This window comes from Scyliorhinus torazame, chromosome 21 (assembly GCF_047496885.1).
Source record: "Scyliorhinus torazame isolate Kashiwa2021f chromosome 21, sScyTor2.1, whole genome shotgun sequence".
NCBI lineage: Eukaryota > Metazoa > Chordata > Chondrichthyes > Carcharhiniformes > Scyliorhinidae > Scyliorhinus > Scyliorhinus torazame.
The window spans coordinates 671,382-690,794 of record NC_092727.1 but is presented as its reverse complement, the minus strand read 5'-3'; the positions used below and the strand labels follow the sequence as shown (position 1 = coordinate 690,794).

The 19,413-nt window shown below is 48.7% G+C and overlaps 1 protein-coding gene across 1 annotated transcript in view; it reads right to left on the bottom strand.

Annotated features, from left to right (window-relative positions):
* LOC140398724 (rho guanine nucleotide exchange factor 12-like) overlaps nt 1-19,413 on the bottom strand; it is a 111,449-nt gene that overhangs the window by 8,399 nt on the left and 83,637 nt on the right. The window contains exons 4-7 of the mRNA XM_072487739.1: nt 14,277-14,375; nt 14,012-14,061; nt 8,472-8,529; nt 48-244 (exon numbers count right to left, since the gene is read on the bottom strand). Coding sequence (XP_072343840.1) covers nt 48-244; nt 8,472-8,529; nt 14,012-14,061; nt 14,277-14,375 — 404 coding nt within the window. The remainder of the gene's footprint in view (nt 1-47; nt 245-8,471; nt 8,530-14,011; nt 14,062-14,276; nt 14,376-19,413) is intronic.

Here is a 19,413-nt window from a genome sequence, read left to right as displayed (position 1 = left end):
GAAGCAACAGTGCTAACCAATCATTAACAAGAAGTTGACAGACTCACCGTCACAGGCATGGGGCTTGTGATCCTGTCCGGGCAGCTACTGCTTGGAGAGTGCGGAGAGAAAGTTGGATTTGGGGATATTGCACCTTGTTGTCCAGGGAAGAAGAAAGTCCCCGGATCTCCATCGGTGGCTGTAAGTGGGATCTGTGGAGAGCCGGGGGGACGGCCCAGGACTGTGAGAGCCACATACGACCCAGCTGGTAACAGAGAACAAAACACAGGCCACACATCACAAAACCCATCGTACCAAGTTACTGTCTGGAATGATCTGGTGGGATCGGCTCCTGCACAAATTGTGCATATTTCCCACCTCACATTTGTGACTGCATCAAAAAAACAATTGATAAAAGAGCACTTTTGAAAATCCCAGGGTTGTGTAAGGCGTGGGAAACAGGCACGATTTCCATTTTGCGAAAGGTAAGACCGGAGTGTATGGAGGGGAAAGCTACACTTCAACTTATCGATCCACAGAACCAGCCATCGACTCTCAGCTGCTTTAGGAGGCTGATACAAGGTGATTATGGCGTTAACTACTTTCACAAACCAGAATCCAGATAGAACGGAGGAGCTGCAAATGTATTCGCGACTCAGTAATCCACAAAGTCTTCATTACGAAAGGCAGCAAATTGTAATAAAGTACAATATTTAAATGTTTATTATTTAATTGAGATTTCCAAATTTGTTGTGAAGGCTGAGTTTCAGGAGTTACAATTTCAAAGTATGTGCATTAGGCTCTCCTCCAAACATGTCCTCCAGTTTGCTCAGCTCAACTATACAAACCCCACCTCTCGCAGGTTAAACCCTTCTCAGCATCTGAGCAAATAAGTTGGAAAGAATCCAGGGAGCGGGCCAGATCCCGAGATCGCCCCGCAATGCGGGGGGGGGGGCAGACCCGAGCGCCGCCGCCCCTCCCTGGGGCCAGGCGCAAAGAGCCCTGCCAGGGGAGGGGACCCAGGCCAGATAAGAGTCAGTACCGAGGGAGTGCCGCACTGTCAGAGGGTCAGTGCTGAGGGAGTGCTGCACTGTCAGAGGGTCAGTACTGAGAGAGTGCTGCACTGTCAGAGGGTCAGTAATCAGGGAGTGCCGCACTGTCAGAGGGTCAGTACTGAGGGAGTGCCGCACTGTCAGAGGGTCAGTACTGAGGGTGTGCTGCACTGTCAGAGGGTCAGTACTGAGGGTGTGCTGCACTGTCAGAGGGTCAGTACTGAGGGAGTGCCGCACCGTCAGAGGGTCAGTACTGAGGGAGTGCTGCACTGTCAGAGGGTCAGTACTGAGGGAGAGCCGCACTGTCAGAGGGTCAGTACTGAGGGAGTGCTGCACTGTCAGAGGGTCAGTACTGAGGGAGTGCCGCACTGTCAGAGGGTCAGTACTGAGGGAGTGCTGCACTGTCAGAGGGTCAGTACTGAGGGAGTGCTGCACTGTCAGAGGGTCAGTACTGAGGGAGTGCCGCACTGTCAGAGGGTCAGTACTGAGGGAGTGCTGCACTGTCAGAGGGTCAGTACTGAGGGAGAGCCGCACTGTCAGAGGGTCAGTACTGAGGGAGTGCTGCACTGTCAGAGGGTCAGTACTGAGGGAGTGCGCACTGTCAGAGGGTCAGTACTGAGGGAGTGCTGCACTGTCAGATGGTCTGTACTGAGGGAGTGCCGCACTGTCAGAGGGTCAGTACTGAGAGAGTGCTGCACTGTCAGATGGTCACTACTGAGGGAGTGCCGCCTGTCAGAGGGTCAGTACTGAGGGAGTGCTGCACTGTCAGAGGGTCAGTACTGAGGGAGTGCTGCACTGTCAGATGGTCTGTACTGAGGGAGTGCCGCACTGTCAGAGGGTCAGTACTGAGAGAGTGCTGCACTGTCAGATGGTCACTACTGAGGGAGTGCCGCCTGTCAGAGGGTCAGTACTGAGGGAGTGCTGCACTGTCAGAGGGTCAGTACTGAGGGAGTGTAGCACTGTCAGAGGGTCAGTACAGAGGGAGTGCTGCACTGTCAGAGGGTCAGTACCGAGGGAGTGCCGCACTGTCAGAGGGTCAGTACTGAGGGAGCGCCGCACTGTCAGAGGGTCAGTACGGAGGGAGTGCCGCACTGTCAGAGGGTCAGTACTGAGGGAGTGCTGCACTGTCAGAGGGTCAGTGCTGAGGGAGTGCCGCACTGTCAGAGGGTCAGTACCGAGGGAGTGCCGCACTGTCAGAGGATCAGTACTGAGGGAGCGCCGCACTGTCAGAGGGGTCAGTACTGAGGGAGTGCCGCACTGTCAGAGGGTCAGTACTGAGAGAGTGCTGCACTGTCAGATGGTCTGTACTGAGGGAGCGCTGCACTGTCAGAGGGTCAGTACTGAGGGAGTGCCGCCTGTCAGAGGGGTCAGTACTGAGGGAGTACTGCACTGTCAGAGGGTCAGTACTGAGGGAGTGTAGCACTGTCAGAGGGTCAGTACTGAGGGAGTGCTGCACTGTCAGAGGGTGAGTACTGAGGGAGCTCTGCACTGTCAGAGGGTCAGTGCTGAGGGAGTGCCGCACTGTCAGAGGGTCAGTACCGAGGGAGTGCCGCACTGTCAGAGGGTCAGTACTGAGGGAGTGCTGCACTGTCAGAGGGTCAGTACTGAGGGAGTGCTGCACTGTCAGAGGGTCAGTACTGAGGGAGTGCCGCACTGTCAGAGAGTCAGTACCGAGGGAGTGCCGCACTGTCAGAGGGTCAGTACTGAGGGAGCGCCGCACAGTCAGAGGGTCAGTACTGAGGGAGTGCCGCACTGTCAGAAGGTCAGTACTGAGGGAGCCAACAGTTGGGAAGACCACCCAACAGAGGCGGGAGAGCAAACGGGGATAGGAACAGGGGAAAGAGGGACAAAAGAGGGGTTTAGGGGAGAGGGGGGGAAAAGGGGGGGAATGGGAGTGATCAGGTCACAGAGAGGGAGGGAGCGACCGGGGGTGGGGCACAGGGAAGGAGGGACAAACAAGCCTAGAAAGGGAATAGCGACAGGGGTACAAAGTACGACAACTAAGGTCTTGGAACAAGAAATAGCTGCAAGAATCCACCCAGTATGGTCTCTTGGCGAAGGGAGACCCCAGAGTGCAGGGGACTACCCGTGTGGTGTACGCACAGTGGGCGGCCATGTCGGGTGCCCCGTGGACAAAGGGAAACCCGGAGCGCAGGGACCCGACCGCATGGAGAGAGCAGTGACAGCGGCCATCCTGGACGGCCCCCAAACAAAGGGAAACCACGGAGGACAGGGGCGCGTCCACCAGGTAAGTGTGGTTAATCCCACAGGAGCGAGGGGATTGAAGCCCCCCCACCAGGATAGTCACCTGGGACGTAAGGGGACTCAACGGCCCAGTGAAGAGATGCAGAGTCCTCACCCACCTAAGAAACATGAAGGCCGACATAGTCTTCCTCCAAGAGACACACCTGAGAGAGCAGGACCGACTGCGGGTAAGAAAGGGCTGGGTGGGACAAACCTACCAATCCTGCTACGGGACGAGGGCCGGGGGCTGGCAATATTGATCAGCAAGAGGACGATGTTTAGGGCGACAAAGACGGTTACGGACCCAGGGGGACGGTACGTCATGGTCAGTGGGGCCCTGGATCGGGCACCGGTAGTGCTAGTTAACGCGCACACGCCCAACTGGGAGCTTCATCAAAAAGACCATGTCAGAAATCATTGACATAGCGACGGGGGGGAAAACCTCAAGCATGGCAAGGAAACACGGTCACTTTATGGAACAGATGGGTGGCGGTGGACCCCTGGAGGTTCGCCCACCCAGGGGAGAAGGAGTTCTTCTTCTCCCCAGTGTCATAATATACACCAGTATATCATGGTGCAGACACACACTGATGGACACACAGCAAGACCAATCAACACACACAACACCGCAGCCAATCACCAGTTAGAGCACACTCACTATAAAGACAGGGGGCATCAGAGTTCCCGCGCATTCGGGATGCAGCCTCTCAGTCGGACAGAGCTTACAGCACAGATCTTCACCATGTGCTGAGTGCATAGACTGGTTCGGACAGGCATAGGTCTTTAGTTTAATCTAACATCGTGTTAACCCACAGTGAAAGTATATTCAACAGTTTCTAACTTAATAAAATAGTGTTGCACTATTTTAAGTGTTGGTGGCCTGTATGTGTTCCACGGATCCAGAGCACCCAACACATCACCCAGTACACAATGTATACACCAGAATTGACTTCTCTGTGGTGGGGCTAGACAAAGTGGAGTACTCCGCAATTGTCATATCCGACCATGCTCCACATTTCATGGACGTGAGGCTGGAGACGGGCAGGGCCCAACGCCCCACATGGAGGTTGGATATTGCCCTACTAACTAGCTGACGAGGCCTTCAATGCCTTTCTTTCATTTCAACGAAAAGATATCGCGGGCCATAGCAGAATACACAGAGAACAACCAGAACGGGGAGGTCTCACCCTCCACCTTCTGGGAAGCGCTGAAGGCCGTAGTTAGAGGGGAAATTATCGCTTTCAAAGCATGAAGAGATAGGGGGGAAAGGGTGGCGAGGCAGCAGCTGGTCGACTCCATACTGGAGGTAGACCGTAAATACTCCGAGGCCCCGACCGTAGAGCTCCTGGCGGAGAGGAAAGAGCTACAAAGGAATTTTGATCTGCTCTCCACCAGGAAAGCAGTGCATCAACTCCGCCAGGCTCGTGGGATCCTATATGAACACGGAGAGAAAGCCACACCAGCTGAGAAAGCAGGCAGCCACCAGAGAAATTGCACAAATCAGGGATACTAGAGGCACATTAGAAACAGAAACAGAAAAGATCAACAAAACCTTCTACCAAGGGCCTTGGGGGAGTCTGGGATGAAACGGTTCCTTGATGGACTGGACATACCAGTCGTGGGGGAGGGCAGAAAACGGGGCCTGGAAGCACCACTAGCACTGGGAGAGATCATGGACAGCATTAGCTCCATGCAGGCGGAGAAGGCGCCGGGACCAGACGAGTTCCCGGCAGGCTTCCACAAGAAATGTGCGACAGCACTGGCCCCGCAGCTGCAGGAGATGTTCAAAGACTCACTAGCGAGGGGCACACTGCCACCCATGCTAGCACAGGCCTCAATCTCGCTGATACCTAAGAAAGATAAAGACCCAACGGAATGTGGGTCATACAGACCCATCTCACTGCTGAACGCAGACGCCAAAATACTGTCCAAAATCTTTGCCAAAAGGCTAGAAGACTTTCCTGAGGTGGTCGCAGAGGACCAGACAGGCTTTGTCAAAGGTAGACAGCTTACCTCGAACATCAGGCGCCTGCTGAACGTGATAATGACCCCCTCCGGGGCAAGAGTACCAGAGGTGATTGTCTCCCTAGACGCAGAAAAGGCCTTCGACAGAGTCGAATGGAAATACCTCAAGAGGTACTGGAGTGGTTCGGGCTTGGAACAGGGATCACCTCCTGGGTAAAGCTCCTATACAACGTTCCCATGGCGAGCGTACGGGCCAACAACACCAACTCCCGATACTTCCAGCTGCACAGGGGCACCAGACAAGGATGTCCACTGTCCACGCTGCTGTTCGCCCGAGCGATCGAGTCACTAGCAATTGCTCTCAGAGCGGCAAAAAGCTGGAGGGGGATCCGAAGGGGAGGCGGAGAGCACAGAGTCTCACTCTATGCAGATGACCTGCTCCTCTACATTTCGGATCCACAGAGCAGCATGGACGGAACCATCGCGAGTTTGGCGCCTTCTCGGGCTACAAACTCAACATGAGCAAAAGCGAGATCTTCCCGGTACACCCGCAAGTAGGTGGGGCAGCCCTAACGGGACTGCCGCTTAAACAAGCCCAACACAAATTCCGCTACCTGGGAATCCAAATAGCCCATGATTGGAAAGGGATCCACAAATGGAACCTCACCAGTCTGACAGAGGAAGTAAAAAAGGACCTGCAAAGATGGAGCACACTCCCACTCTCCCTCGCGGGGAGAGTCCAGACGATCAAAATGAACGTACTGCCCAGCTACCTCTTCCTATTCAGAGCCATCCCGACATCCCCAAGGCCTTTTACAAACTGACAGAGAAATTCCAGCTAGCCAGGGGGAACGAGCTAAGGTACCTGCAACTCAGAAACTTCCTATGAAAGGAGACAGGGACATACCCATAACCACCACGACAGACACTACTGGAAGAGTTACTAGGCGTAAGCATACTAGGTAAAGGGAACTGTAGTGACATGTATGACCGACTGGTAGAAAGGGCCGACACCGTACTGGACACAACAAGAAAGAAATGGGAGGAGGACCTGGGGATCGAGATCGGGTGGGGACTCTGGAGCGAAGCACTGCACAGGGTCAACTCCACCTCCACGTGTGCAAGGCTCAGCCTGACGCAACTAAAAGTGGTACAGACAGCCCACTTAACAAAAACCCATAAGTAGGTTCTTCCCGGAGGTGGAGGACAGATGTGAACGGTGCCAAGGAGGCCCGGCCAACCACACCCACATGTTCTGGTCTTGCCCCAGACTTGTGGAGTACTGGACAGCCTTCTTCGAGGCAATGCCCAAAGTGGTGGGGGTGAGGGTGGAGCCATGCCCGAAAGTGGCGGTCTTCGGGGTTTCAGACCAGCCAGATCTATTCCTGGGGAGGAGGGCGGACTCCCTTGCCTTTGCCTCCCTGATTGCCCGCCGGAGAATCCTGTTCGGCTGGCGGTCAGCAGCACCGCCCAAAGCTGCAGACTGGCTGGCGGTCAGCACCACCCAAAGCTGCAGACTGGCTGGCGGTCAGCACCACCCAAAGCTGCAGACTGGCTGCCGGTCAGCAGCACCACCCAAAGCTGCAGACTGGCTGGCGGTCAGCACCACCCAAAGCTGCAGACTGGCTGGCGGTCAGCAGCACCCAAAGCTGCAGACTGGCTGGCGGTCAGCAGCACCGCCCAAAGCTGCAGACTGGCTGGCGGTCAGCAGCACCACCCAAAGCTGCAGACTGGCTGGCGGTCAGCACCACCCAAAGCTGCAGACTGGCTGTCCGACCTCTCGGAATCTCTCCACATGGAGAAAATCAAATTCACCATCCGAGGGTCAGACGACGGCTTCCACAGAACGTGGGAGCCATTCACCCAATTGTTCCGGGACCTGTTTGTGGTCAACGAACAAGCAGAAAAATAGCCAGGTAGTCACTAGTCACGAATCAGGGGAAAGGAGCCAAGGCATGAGAGGGAGAGATAGACCGGGAAGGGGCGGGGGACAGCTAAACCTAAGAGGAAAGAAAGGCCAACCACAGGAAAGGGGGGGGAGGGAAAGAGTGAAGAGACAGGGAACAATAGAGGAGAACCAGGGAGTGGGGGGGGGGGGGGGGGGGGGGGGGGCAGGGAAATGATAGCCGGAAGGGCAGGGGAAATGATAACAAACTTGGCATCTACAGGAACAGAGAGCAAGGAAAATCCAGGCGAAAGACGGGACGAGCGGCTGAAGCAGAGGTGAGCGCGAGACGACAACAGCAGCGAAATCTGTTCGGGAGAAGCAAGTGACAACACCAGCACCAGACCAATTCGAGTATTGCCCTCTGTAATGGTTTATATATTTTTTTTCTGTGTGCATAACGGTAAATATATTTTGTTCAAAAAACCAATAAAAAACATTTATTTAAAAAAACCTTGCCCCTCGCACCTTAAACCCATGCCCCCTAGTAACTGACTCTCCCACCCTGGGAAAAAGCTTCTGCCCCTCAATCTTGTCGATCTCTATCAGGTCGCCCCTCAACCTGCGTCATTCCAGTGAAAACAACCAAGTTTCTCCAACCTCTCCTCAGAGCTAATGCCCTCCAGACCAGTCAACATCCTGGTAAATCTCTTCTGCACCCTCTCCAAAGCCTCCACATCTTCTGGTGATGTGGCGACCAGAATTGAACACTATACTCCAAGTGTGGCCAAACTAAGGTTCTATAAAGCTGCAGCATGACTTGCCAATTTATAAACTCAATGCCCTGTCCGATGAAGGCAAGCATGCCATATGCCTTCTTCACTACCACCTCCATCTGCGTTGCCACTTTCAGTGACCTGTGGACCTGTACACCCAGATCCCTCTGCCTGTCAATACTCTTAAGGGTTCTGCCATTTACTGTATATTTCCCATCTGTATTAGACCTTCCAAAATGTATTACCTCACGTTTGTCCGGATTAAACTTCATCTGCCAATTGTACAACATGGTGTGGTTATAGTGTGCACACTATTGCATATCTCAGTGTTATAGTGTGTACATTATTGTATATCTCACTATGTGTGTGTACACTATTGTACATCTGTGTGTATTAGTGTGTACACTATTGCACATCTCACTGAGTTAGTGTGTACACCATTGTATATCTCACTGTGTGTTATAGTGTGTACGCTATTGTATGTCTGTGTGTTATAGCGTGTACTATACAGAAAATGGAATGCATGCTCATGTCTCGCAGAAATGTTTTACAGGTCAGTGGTTTACTTACATTTAATTAATCGGACCACCTCCACATGATTCGAGTGAGTCACCAGTGATCCATTAACCTGCAGAAAAAGCACCTTTATTATAATCTCCACTATTTGCTGGAAATAAATTCTTGACTTGATTGTTATAGAAAAGGACAAGGATGGGCCTGAAATCAAAGTTCTATACTGGGGGTAGGCCGATTTCAATAAGATCAGATATGATTTGGTCAGAGTGGACTGGGAGCGGACACTTTTAGCTAAATGTGTGACGGAACAGTGGGAATCTTTCAAGAAGGAAATAGGGAGAGTACAGTTCCAATGAAGAAAAAGGGTGGGACCCACAAATCGAGTGACCCCTGGATTTTGAGGGATGCACAGCATTGGATACAGAGAAAAAAGGAAGCTTATGGCATATATTGAGCGCTCAAAACAGTGGAAGCCCTAAAGGCGTATAGAATGTGCAAGAGGGAAAAAAAAGGAAATTAGGAGGGCAAAAAGGGGACATGAAAGGATACTGACAGATAAAATAAAGGAAAATCCTAAGTTGTTTACAAGTACATTAAGGGTAAAAGGATAACAAGGGAAAGAGTCGGGCCCATTCAGGACCACAGGGGCAATTAGTGTGTGGAGCCAGGGGATGTAGGCAGGGTTCTAAATGAATACTTTGTGCCAGTGTTCACTCACGAGAGGGACAATGTGGGTATAGAAATCAGTGAGAAGGACTGTGATAAAATTAAAGAGATTAACAGAGAGGAGATTCTGAGTTCTCTGGAAGGCTTAAAAGTAGGCAAATCTCCAGGGCCAAATGAAATGTATCCCAGGCTGTTGAGTGAGGCAAGGGAGGAAATAGCAGGGGTGCTAACAATAATTTTCAATTCCTCTCTGGCCATTGGAGAGGTGCCGGAGGACTGGAGGATAGTCAATGTGGCACCCTCATTCAAGAAGGGAGGAAGGGATAAACCAGGAAACTACAGGCCGGTCAATCTAACCTCAGTCGTGGGGAAACTATTGGAAACAATTCTGAGAGAATGAATTAATCTGCATTTGTAAAGGCGGGAATTAATCAGGAACAGTCAGCATGGTTTTGTTAAGGGATGGTTATGTCTGACCAACTTGATTGAATTTTGCGAAGAGGTGGCCAGGTAAGTAGATGAGGGAAATGTATTTGACGTAGTGGACTTGGACTTCAGCAAGACTTTGGACAATGTCCCACATGGGATTCTGATAACAAAGGTAAGAGCTCATGGGATCCAAGGAAATTTGGGCAAATGGATCCAAAATTGGCTGAGTGACAGGAAGCAGAGGGTGATGATCGAGGAGTGTTTTTCTGACTGGAAGCCTGTGTCCAGTGGGGTCTCGCAGGGATCAGTGTTGGGGCCCTTGCTGTTTGTGGTTTATATCAGTGATTTTGATCTGAATGCAGGAGGGTTATCAGAGTTTGCGGATGATCCAAAAATTGGTGGGGTGGTAAATAGCGAGGAGGGTGCCTTCGATTACAGGAGAATATGAACGGGCTGGTCAGATGGGCTGATCAGTGGCAAATGGAATTAAATCCGGATAAATGTGGGGTGATACACTTGGGCAGGACACACAAGGCCGGGGAATACATGATAAACGGCAGGACCCTGGGAAGCACCGAGGATCAGAGGGAGCTTGGTGTGCATGTACACCCGTCCCTTAAGGTAGCAGAGCAGGTGGATACAGTGGTTAAGAAGACATATGGTATACTTGCCTTTATTAACCGAGACACAGAGTTTCATAGCAGGGAGCTTATGCTGGAACTGTACACAATGTTGCTTAGGCCACAGCTAGAGTATTGTGAGCAGTTCTGGAATCCACATTATAGGAGGGATGTGATAGCCACTGGAAAGGGTGCAGGGGAGATTTATCAGGATGTTTCCTGGGCTGGAGAGTTTTAGTTCCGAAGAGAGATTGGATAGACTAGGATTGTTTTCCTTGGAGCAGAGGAGACTGAGGGGGGACATGATTGAGATGTATGGTGGCATGTGGCACAGTGTATAGCACTGGGACTGCGGCGCTGAGGACGCGGGTTCGAATTCCTGCCCTGGGTCACTGTCCGTGTGGAGTTTGCACATTCTCCCCGTGCCTGCGTGGGTTTCGCCCCCACAACCCAAAGATGTGCAGGGTAGGTGGATTGGCCACGCTGAATTGCCCCTTAATTGGAAAAACAAAATTGGGTATTCAAAATTTATTTTTTTTAAAAGAAATGATTGAGGTGTATAAAATTATGAGGGGCATAGAGAGAGTAGACAGGATAGACAGGAACAAAAATGTCCACCTTGGTGGAGGGATCAATGACCAGGAGGCATAGGTTTAAGGTAAGGGGCAGGGGGTTTAGAGGTGATATTTACCCAGAGGGGGGTGGGAGTCTGGAACTTGCTGCCTGAAAGGGGGGTGGAGGCAGAGACCCTCAGAACATTGAAGAAGTATTTAGATGTGCGCCTGCGATCCCAGGGCAGACAAGTGGGCCAAGTGCTGGAAAATGGGATTAGAATGGTTCGGTGGTTGGTTCTGACCGGCCCAGACATAGAAACAGGAGGAGGCCATTCGGCCCTTCGAGCCTGCTCCCCCATTCATTATGATTATGGCTGATCATCAAGTTCAATACCCTGATCCCACCTTCCCCCCATACCCCTCGATCCCTTTAGCCCCAAGAGCTATATCTAATTCCTTCTTGAAATTTCACAACATTTTGGCCTCAACTACTTTTTGTGGTAACAAATTCCACAGATTCACCGCTCTCTGGGTGAAGACATTTCTCCTCTTCCTAGTCCTACAAGGTTTACCCCTTATACCTGCGCGCTTACTTTCAGCAACTGATACACGAGGACACCAAGGTCTCGCTGAGTATCCGCCTCTCTCAATTTACACTCATTCAAATAATAATCTGCCTGCCTATTTTTGCTACCAAAGTGGATTATCTCACATTTATCCACATTATACTGCATCTGCCATGCATCTGCCCACTCACTCTGCCTGTCTAAATCCCACTGAAGCATCTCTGCATCCTCCTCACAGCTCGCCCTCCCACCCAACTTTGTACCATCTGCAAATTTGGAGATAATACATGTAAGTTCCCTCATCCAAATCATTAATATATAATGTGAACAGTGGGGAGTGGGGGACCTAGCATGTACCCCACTAGTCACTGCCTGTCAATCGGAAAAAGACCCATTTATTCCAACTCTTTGCTTCCCGTCTGCTAACCAGCTTTCTATCCATCTCAAAACATTACCCGTAATCCCATGCTCTTTAACTTTACCTATTAATCTGCTGTTGGACCTTGTTGAAAGCCTTCTGAAAATCTAAATGAATCACATCCACCGGTTCTCCCTGGTCAACTCTACCAGTTATATCTTCAAAGAATTCTAGAATTGTGAAGCAGGATTTCCCTTTCGTAATTCCATGCTGACTTTGTCTGATTACACCACTGCTTTCCAAATGCTGGGCTATGAAATCCTTGATAATGGACTCCAGCAACTTCCCTACTACCGACGTTCGGCTCACTGGCAATGGGCCAAAGGGACTTTTCTGTGCTGTATTATTCTATGACTCTATAACCTGACCATAATCTGCAAATAAGCATCAAATTCATTCACTCACTCAGGAGAGCATGATCAGCCAGGGTTCCATTTCCTGATAGAAAGGAGAATAAACTAAAAACAGAGAAAATACTAGTAATACTCAGCAGGTCATCAACACGAAACGTTAACTCTGTTTCTCTCGCCACAAATGTAGCCACAGGATGCTGATTATTTCCAGCATTTTCTGCCTTTATTTTTGCTCCTGTCTATTGCCCAGGAATTCTGACTGGAAAATGCCTTTGAATGCTGAATGTGATAGGAGGATCAGACATGGCAGTGGCGAGTCCACGCTGGAATACACTCAAGGATCAAGAACAAAAGCTGCGGTTTTACAGGGTGGTACCAGATCTAGACAACAGGGTGTACAGCGTTGGACTCCCTATTTAAGAAAGGATAGAAATATGTCAGCAGGAGTTCAGAGAAGGTTCTGGGATGCAGGGATTCTTTTATGACTAAACTTCTGCACTGGAAATTCTAAACATTTCACAGGCTGGGCCTGTATTCCAACTTTTATAAATTTAGAGTAACCAATTTTTTTTTCCAATTAAGGGAAATTTAGCGTGGCCAATGCACCTACCCTGCACATCTTTGGGTTGTGGGGGTGAAACCCACGCAGACACGGTGAGAACATGCAAACTCCACACAGACAGTGACCCAGAGCCGGGATCGAACCTGGGACCACGGCGCCATGAGGCAGCTGTGCTAACCACTGCGTCACGTGCCGTCCCTGGCAGGGCCTGTATTCAATGGAGTTTAGAAGAATGAGAGGTGATCTTGTAGAAACGTACAAGATCCTATAGGGATTTGACAGGGTGGATATTGAAAGGAAGTTTCACTGAGGGGAGAGCCTTGAACCAGGGAGCACAGTTTAAAAATAAGGGTTTACCCATTTAAGATGAAGATGAGAGAATTTCTTTATCTGAGGCCCATTGGAACTCTCTTCCCCAGAGAGCAGTGGAGACAGGATCATTGAGTATTTCTAAAGCAGAAGTAGAATGATTTTTAACTAACGAGAGTCAGTGGTTATCAGGGTTTAGCGGATTGTGGAACTGGAGCCATGATCAGACTAGACCGGATCTCAGTGAATGTGGGCGGAAGCACAAAGACTGAATGAACCAACTCCTTCTCCTAATTCAAATGTTTGTTTGTAAACTGCGTACGGGATTGGCTACAGAAATAAAACGTCTTAGGGCATGAAATAACCACAAATGTTGGGGAGAGTGGGCGAAGGGGGAAGAGGGTGAAGGGTGGGGGGGAAAAAGAGGGCAAAGGTGTGGGGGAAAGAGGGTGACGGTTGGGGGGGGCGGGGCTTGGGTGGCACGGTAGCACAGTGGTTAGCACTGTTGGTTCACAGCTCCAGGGTCCTGGGTTCGATTCCCCGCTGGGTCACTGTCTGCGCGGAGTCTGCACGTTCTCCCCGTGTCTGCGTGGGTTTCCTCCGGGTGCTCCGGTTTCCTCCCACAAGTCCCGAAAGTCGTGCTGTTAGGCGAATTGGACATTCTGAATTCTCCCTCTCTGTACCCGAACAGGTGCCGGAATGTGGCGACTAGGGGATTTTCACAGTAACTTCACTGCAGTGTTAATGCAAGCCTACTTGTGACAATAAAGATTATTATTAGAAATAGGGTGAAGGGGGAGCGAAGGTGGGGGGAGTGAGGGTGAAGGTGGGTGAGTGAGACCAAAGAGGGAGGGGAAAGGGAGATAGAGAGACAGAGAAAGGGAGTGAGTGAGAGAGAGAAGGGAGAAAGAGCGAGGCTTCTAACTAAATTGAATGCGAGGCCCTGGTGTTTGAGGTAGTCCAATAGTACATGAGGAGTTAAGCTGATTATGTGGCGAGTTACTGCTCCTGAAATAAGGTGGACCAAATGTTTAAGAGAATAATAGGCAAAGTGAATAATTACAGCAAGATATTGAAATGTTTCAGATGATGTGACGCGAAGACCGGCAAGCCTCACCTTAATGATTCTGTCGCCCTGCTGCACTCCTGCGCGCACGGCTGCCCCATCTATCAAACCAACACATGAGGAGTTAGGACAGCGCGAGTGCAAATCAAGTAGCAAACATTCTCAATCCTCATTCGTACTAAACCTGCTTCAGAAAATTAGTTTACTGAAATTTCCAAATGTAATTGTACAGATTAAGGGGGAAACATCTAAATTAGTCAGAGATTCACATTGCAATAACAACAGAGAAAATTGTGAAGTGTGAAGTTAGAATTACCCTCTTTGACAGACTGGACAAACACAGGATTATCGCCACTGACCGTCAGGCCAAATCCATTCTCATCTCTCTGGATTATGACACAGCGTTGAACCAGGCCTGGGTAAAACGATAGAGAGAAAACAAATGAACCATCTGAGCAACTTCCTGAAATATTCATACATCAAAGGAATGAAAGCCAGACTGTGGTGGGAGTGAGAGAGCGCGCGAGAGAGCGCGCGCGAGAGAGAGAGAGCGAGAGAGCGCGCGAGAGAGCGTGCACAAGAGAGCACGCACGAGAGAGCGCGCACGAGAGAGCGCGCACGAGAGAGCGCGCACGAGAGAGCGCGCACGAGAGAGAGCGCACGAGAGAGCGCACGAGAGAGCGCACGAGAGAGCGCACGAGAGAGCGTGGCCCCCAAGAGGGGGGGGGCATGTGAGACCCAGAGAGCGAGGGGGTCTCGAGAGACCCACAGGGCGAGGGGAGGTCGCGAGAGACCCAGAGGAGAGGGGGTCGCAAGAGACTGAGGGGAGAGGGGCAGTCAAGAGACTGAGGGAGAAGTTAGAATGCAGAAGATAGTGAGAAAAATCAGGAGAAAACTATTTTCACCAAATTCTCGCCACGTTGTTCATAAGTGGATGTCTATTTACAACAGCAGAGATAATTACCCAATCCCCCCGTTCTTCACCATCCACCGACCCTGCCCAGCAAATATTGGGTAGGTACCTTTGTACTGAAATGGCTAAGTGAGCAATAGCATAACTCACAATATGACATGGCCAACACCTGATTACAGGTGTATTACAATCCCAGGCCAGTCCCAACAGTGGCTGGCTGCTGGACCAAAATCCCAATACTTTTGTGCATTTTGTAAGACTGCACAAAGACATTGGGATTTGGTATTTTCAAATAAATAACACATTAAACTCTAACATCGCACTCAAAAACAGCTTACAACTTTCCCCAGGGCAGAAATGGCTGTCATGAGCGGACATAATTTTAAGGTGATTGGTGGAAGGTACAGGGGAGATGTCAGAGGTAGGTTCTTTACACAGAGAGTGGTGGGTGAGTGGAACGCACTGAAACAGAGGTGGTGGAGTCAGAGTCATTGGGGACATTTAAGCGACTCCTAGACAGGCACATGGACAGCAGTAAATTGAAGGGGTGGAGGTTAGGTTGATCTTAGATTAGGATAATTGGTCGGCACAACATCGTGGGCCGAAGGGCCTGTACTGTTCTATATTCTATGTAACTATCTCCGAAACAATACTAAATGCAGTAAATTAAATACTCTTAATTACTATGTCTATTCCCAATTAAACAGAAAAAAAAAATACAGCTCTTAACCCATCCTACATCCCAATGGCACAGAGCAATACTTGCTTTCCAGAACAGTTTAGCTCCTGTTAGAACCCCTGCAGACTCTGGCTGGATGTCTTCAAAAAGCTGTTTCAACTGCTTTGTTTCAGCTTTCCCCTTGTCCTCAGACAAGTCTGCTCTGCTTTAAATACATATTATTCTTTTTTAACTATCCTACTGTGAAAGCAAAAGATCTTACTTGTGGTCTAAAGGATTGCCATATCAGAACTCCACTCAAAAAACTCTCTCAAAATGTCTCAAAATCTCCCCAAATTGAAAACACATCAACTCCCCAGGGACACGCCCAAGTCAAACGACAGTGCATTAGCCCAGGCTTTTACGATGGTCAATTTCACCTTTGGTTCCTGAAAGCTTTCTGAACTTGAAAACAAGATTATTTTAAAACCTGCCTACTGCGGTCAAACACACTCTAACCCAGGTTTTAACCCCTAAATTGCCAAATGTTTATAAATCAATATATCTACAATTCTACATTTCAGAGTTATATTGTTGCTATCGACAGGCCTGGCAGAGGAATTTAACTGTGAAGTGCTGGGAATTCTGGAGAATGAATGCAGCGATTGGGTACAGTGACAGCAGCAGCTCAGACAAGCCCCAATTAAACACGGAGTAAAACAGAATAATCTGCAGTCCAAAAGGCAACAATACTTCAACACTCAGGGCATGTTGATCTTATCATCTTTAAAGTAGTCACATCTCAAATTGTTCAGGTAACATTCCTGATACTTTAGTGACATGTGTAAAACACAGCCTAACTGTCAGAAAAAAAGATTTGCACATTTCGTCCTGCTCAAGGGTCAAATTGATGGGGCGATTCAGCTCCACACATGTCTCTTTCCTCAGCACATCTTGTTAGGTTAGCTCCACCTTAGGAAGCTCTGTGCAACAGTGCCCCAAGTGATGTCCAATTGAAACTTGCAGCTGAATTCCATTAGTCATGTTACAATGTAGAATGGTGACTCAATCACAATCAGGAAGCTAAAGGAATGGAAATAATATCAGGGCCAAACAGGCCAGGGGCAAAGTTACTGTCGCTGCAAATCAGCCCTTTCAGCTGAGGGTCAGCTTTCTTAATAATGGTCAGCATGTCTGACCCTGACGACATTCCCACCATTCCACATCACAACAATAGAGTGTCTTATCAATTCCACATCACGGTGGACTGGGTTGTTTTCCTTGGTTAAAGGAGGGGTAGTGCATGGTGAGGGAGTGTGATTCTGTCAATGTCCAGGTGCATCTCCATCTCACCTCTGCACAGAGATTCTGGCTGGATCTAGATCCCTGGGAACAGGATCCAATCAGTGGCTGGTTCTCTCTTAGACACCAAGCTTTCAAGTGTCCTACTGTCATGTGAGAGTGCCTTTAAGAACTGGATGTTTAAGAAATGTACCTTTAAGAAATGAAGCTGATCATATTACTGAAGTGATGTCACAGTGGGGGGGGTGGGGAGCTGAGCTCACTTCTGCTTTTGGTTTCAGTTTTGAGAGAGAGCAGCTGAAAAGTGCCTGGCTGGTTTGCTGGGAGCTGCTTGAAAGGAGAAAGCCAGTTTGAGACAGCAGCTTGAAAAGTGCCTGGCTGGTTTGCTGTGAGCTGCTTGAAAGGAGAAAGCCAGTGTGAGGAGAAAGCTGGGAGTGTCTGTGTGGCTTGCTGAGAGCTGCAGGAAGAAAACACAGAACTGGCCTGTGGATGTCTGCAAATCCAAAGACTATAAATATATTGAATGTAACCTCATGTCTGTTTTTTGGGGGATAGAAACTGGGGACATGAGAAATACTCAAATGGTAAAGGTAAAGGTGATTTGATGGGAGACAATAAAGAGATATTATTAAGAAAGCTGACCCTCAGATTAAAAAGGAATTCCAGGAGGGTGGAAAAGAAATGAAAAGTTTCAGATGTTTTCACTGTAATAAATTAGGCCATGTAAAGTCACAGTGTTGGTGGTTGAACAAAAGCACTGGGCAGGGTGCTGTGGTAAAACAGGATAAGACACTGGGGTTTGTTAGTGGTAAAGGAAAGCCCAAGGGAAGCGAAGGAGGTGCAACCGATTGTACAGCCTGTTCAAGAAGTAATTGTTAAGAAGGTGCCAGATGTCTTTAAAGAATTTACTTGTGTGGGTAAAGTTTACTCATGTGTATCAAGAGGAGCAGGTAAAGAAGTCACAATTTTAAGAGATACAGGGGCTAGTCAATCTTTAATGGTAAGAGATGAGGAATTATGTAGTTTGGGAAGAATGTTGCCAGAAAAGGTGGGGATATGTGGAATTCAGGGTGAGAGGAGTAGCGTTCCATTAGAAAAGGTAAGGTTGGAAAGTCCAGTGAAGAGTGGTGAAGTGGTAGTAGGAGTAATAGAGAAACTATCTTGTCCAGGAATACAGTTTATCTTGGGTAATGATATAGCTGGATCGCAGGTGGGAGTGATGCCTACTGTGGTTGATAAGCCATTGGAAAATCAGACAACTGAAGGGTTGAAGGATAAATATCCTGGGATTTCTCTGGATTGTGTAGTAACAAGGTCGCAAAGTCACAGGTTAAGACAAGAGGAGAAATCAAAGAGTGAAGATGAAGTTGAAGTGCAATTATCAGAAACGATTTTTGATCAGATGGTTGAAAAAGAACAAGAACAGGTGGAGGATGAGGTGGATATTTTTAGTTCAGGAAAATTGGCGGAGTTACAACAGAAAGATGTAGAAATAAAACGGATATATCAGAAAGCATATACGGAAGAGGAATCTGAGTGTATACCAGAGTGGTATTGTCGTAAAAGTGATGTCTTGATGAGAAAATGGAGACCTGTACATATGCAGGCGGATGAAAAGTGGGCAGAAGTTCATCAAGTAGTATTGCTGGTAGGGTATAGAAAGGAGGTGTTGCGAGTTGCACATGAGGTACCAGTGGGAGGTCATTTGGAAATAAGGAAAACTCAAGCTAAAATCCAGAAACATTTTTATTGGCCTGGACTACATAAAGATGTAGTTAAATTTTGTCAATCATGTCACACATGTCAAGTGATAGGGAAACCTCAAGCAGAGATAAATCCAGCGCCCTTGATGCCCATTCCAGCATTTGAGGAACCTTTTACGAGGGTCCTAATTGATTGTGTAGGACCGCTTCCCAAAACAAAAAGTGGGAATCAATATCTTTTGACGAGAATGGATGTGTCTACTAGGTTTCCAGAGGCCATTCCAGTACGTAATATTACAGCTAAAAGGATTGTGGAGGAGTTACTTAAATTCTTTACCAGATATGGACTACCCACAGAAATTCAATCGGATCAAGGATCAAATTTTATCTCAACGTTATTCAAAGAAGTTATGGATAGCTTAGGAATAAAACAATTTAAATCAACTGCGGACCATCCAGAATCGCAGGGAGCGTTAGAAAGGTGGCATCAGACATTAAAGACAATGTTGAGGGTTTATTGCCAAGATTATCCAGCGGATTGGGATAAAGGAATCCCATTCATATTGTTTGCAATTAGGGATGCACCTAATGAGTCTACCAAATTTAGTCCTTTTGAACTAATTTTTGGTCATGAGGTAAGAGGACTACTTAAATTGATTAAGGAAAAATTGGTGGGTGAGAAATCGGAAATTACACTATTGGATTACGTGTCAAATTTTTGCGAACGATTAAATAGAGCAGGTGAATTGGCTAGACAACATTTGAAAGTTGCACAAAATGAAACGGGTAGCGGACAAGAAATCCAAAGTTCGTAGTTTTGTCAGTGGGGATAACATTTTAGTGTTGTTACCAGTGGTAGGTGAGCCTGTAAAAGCTA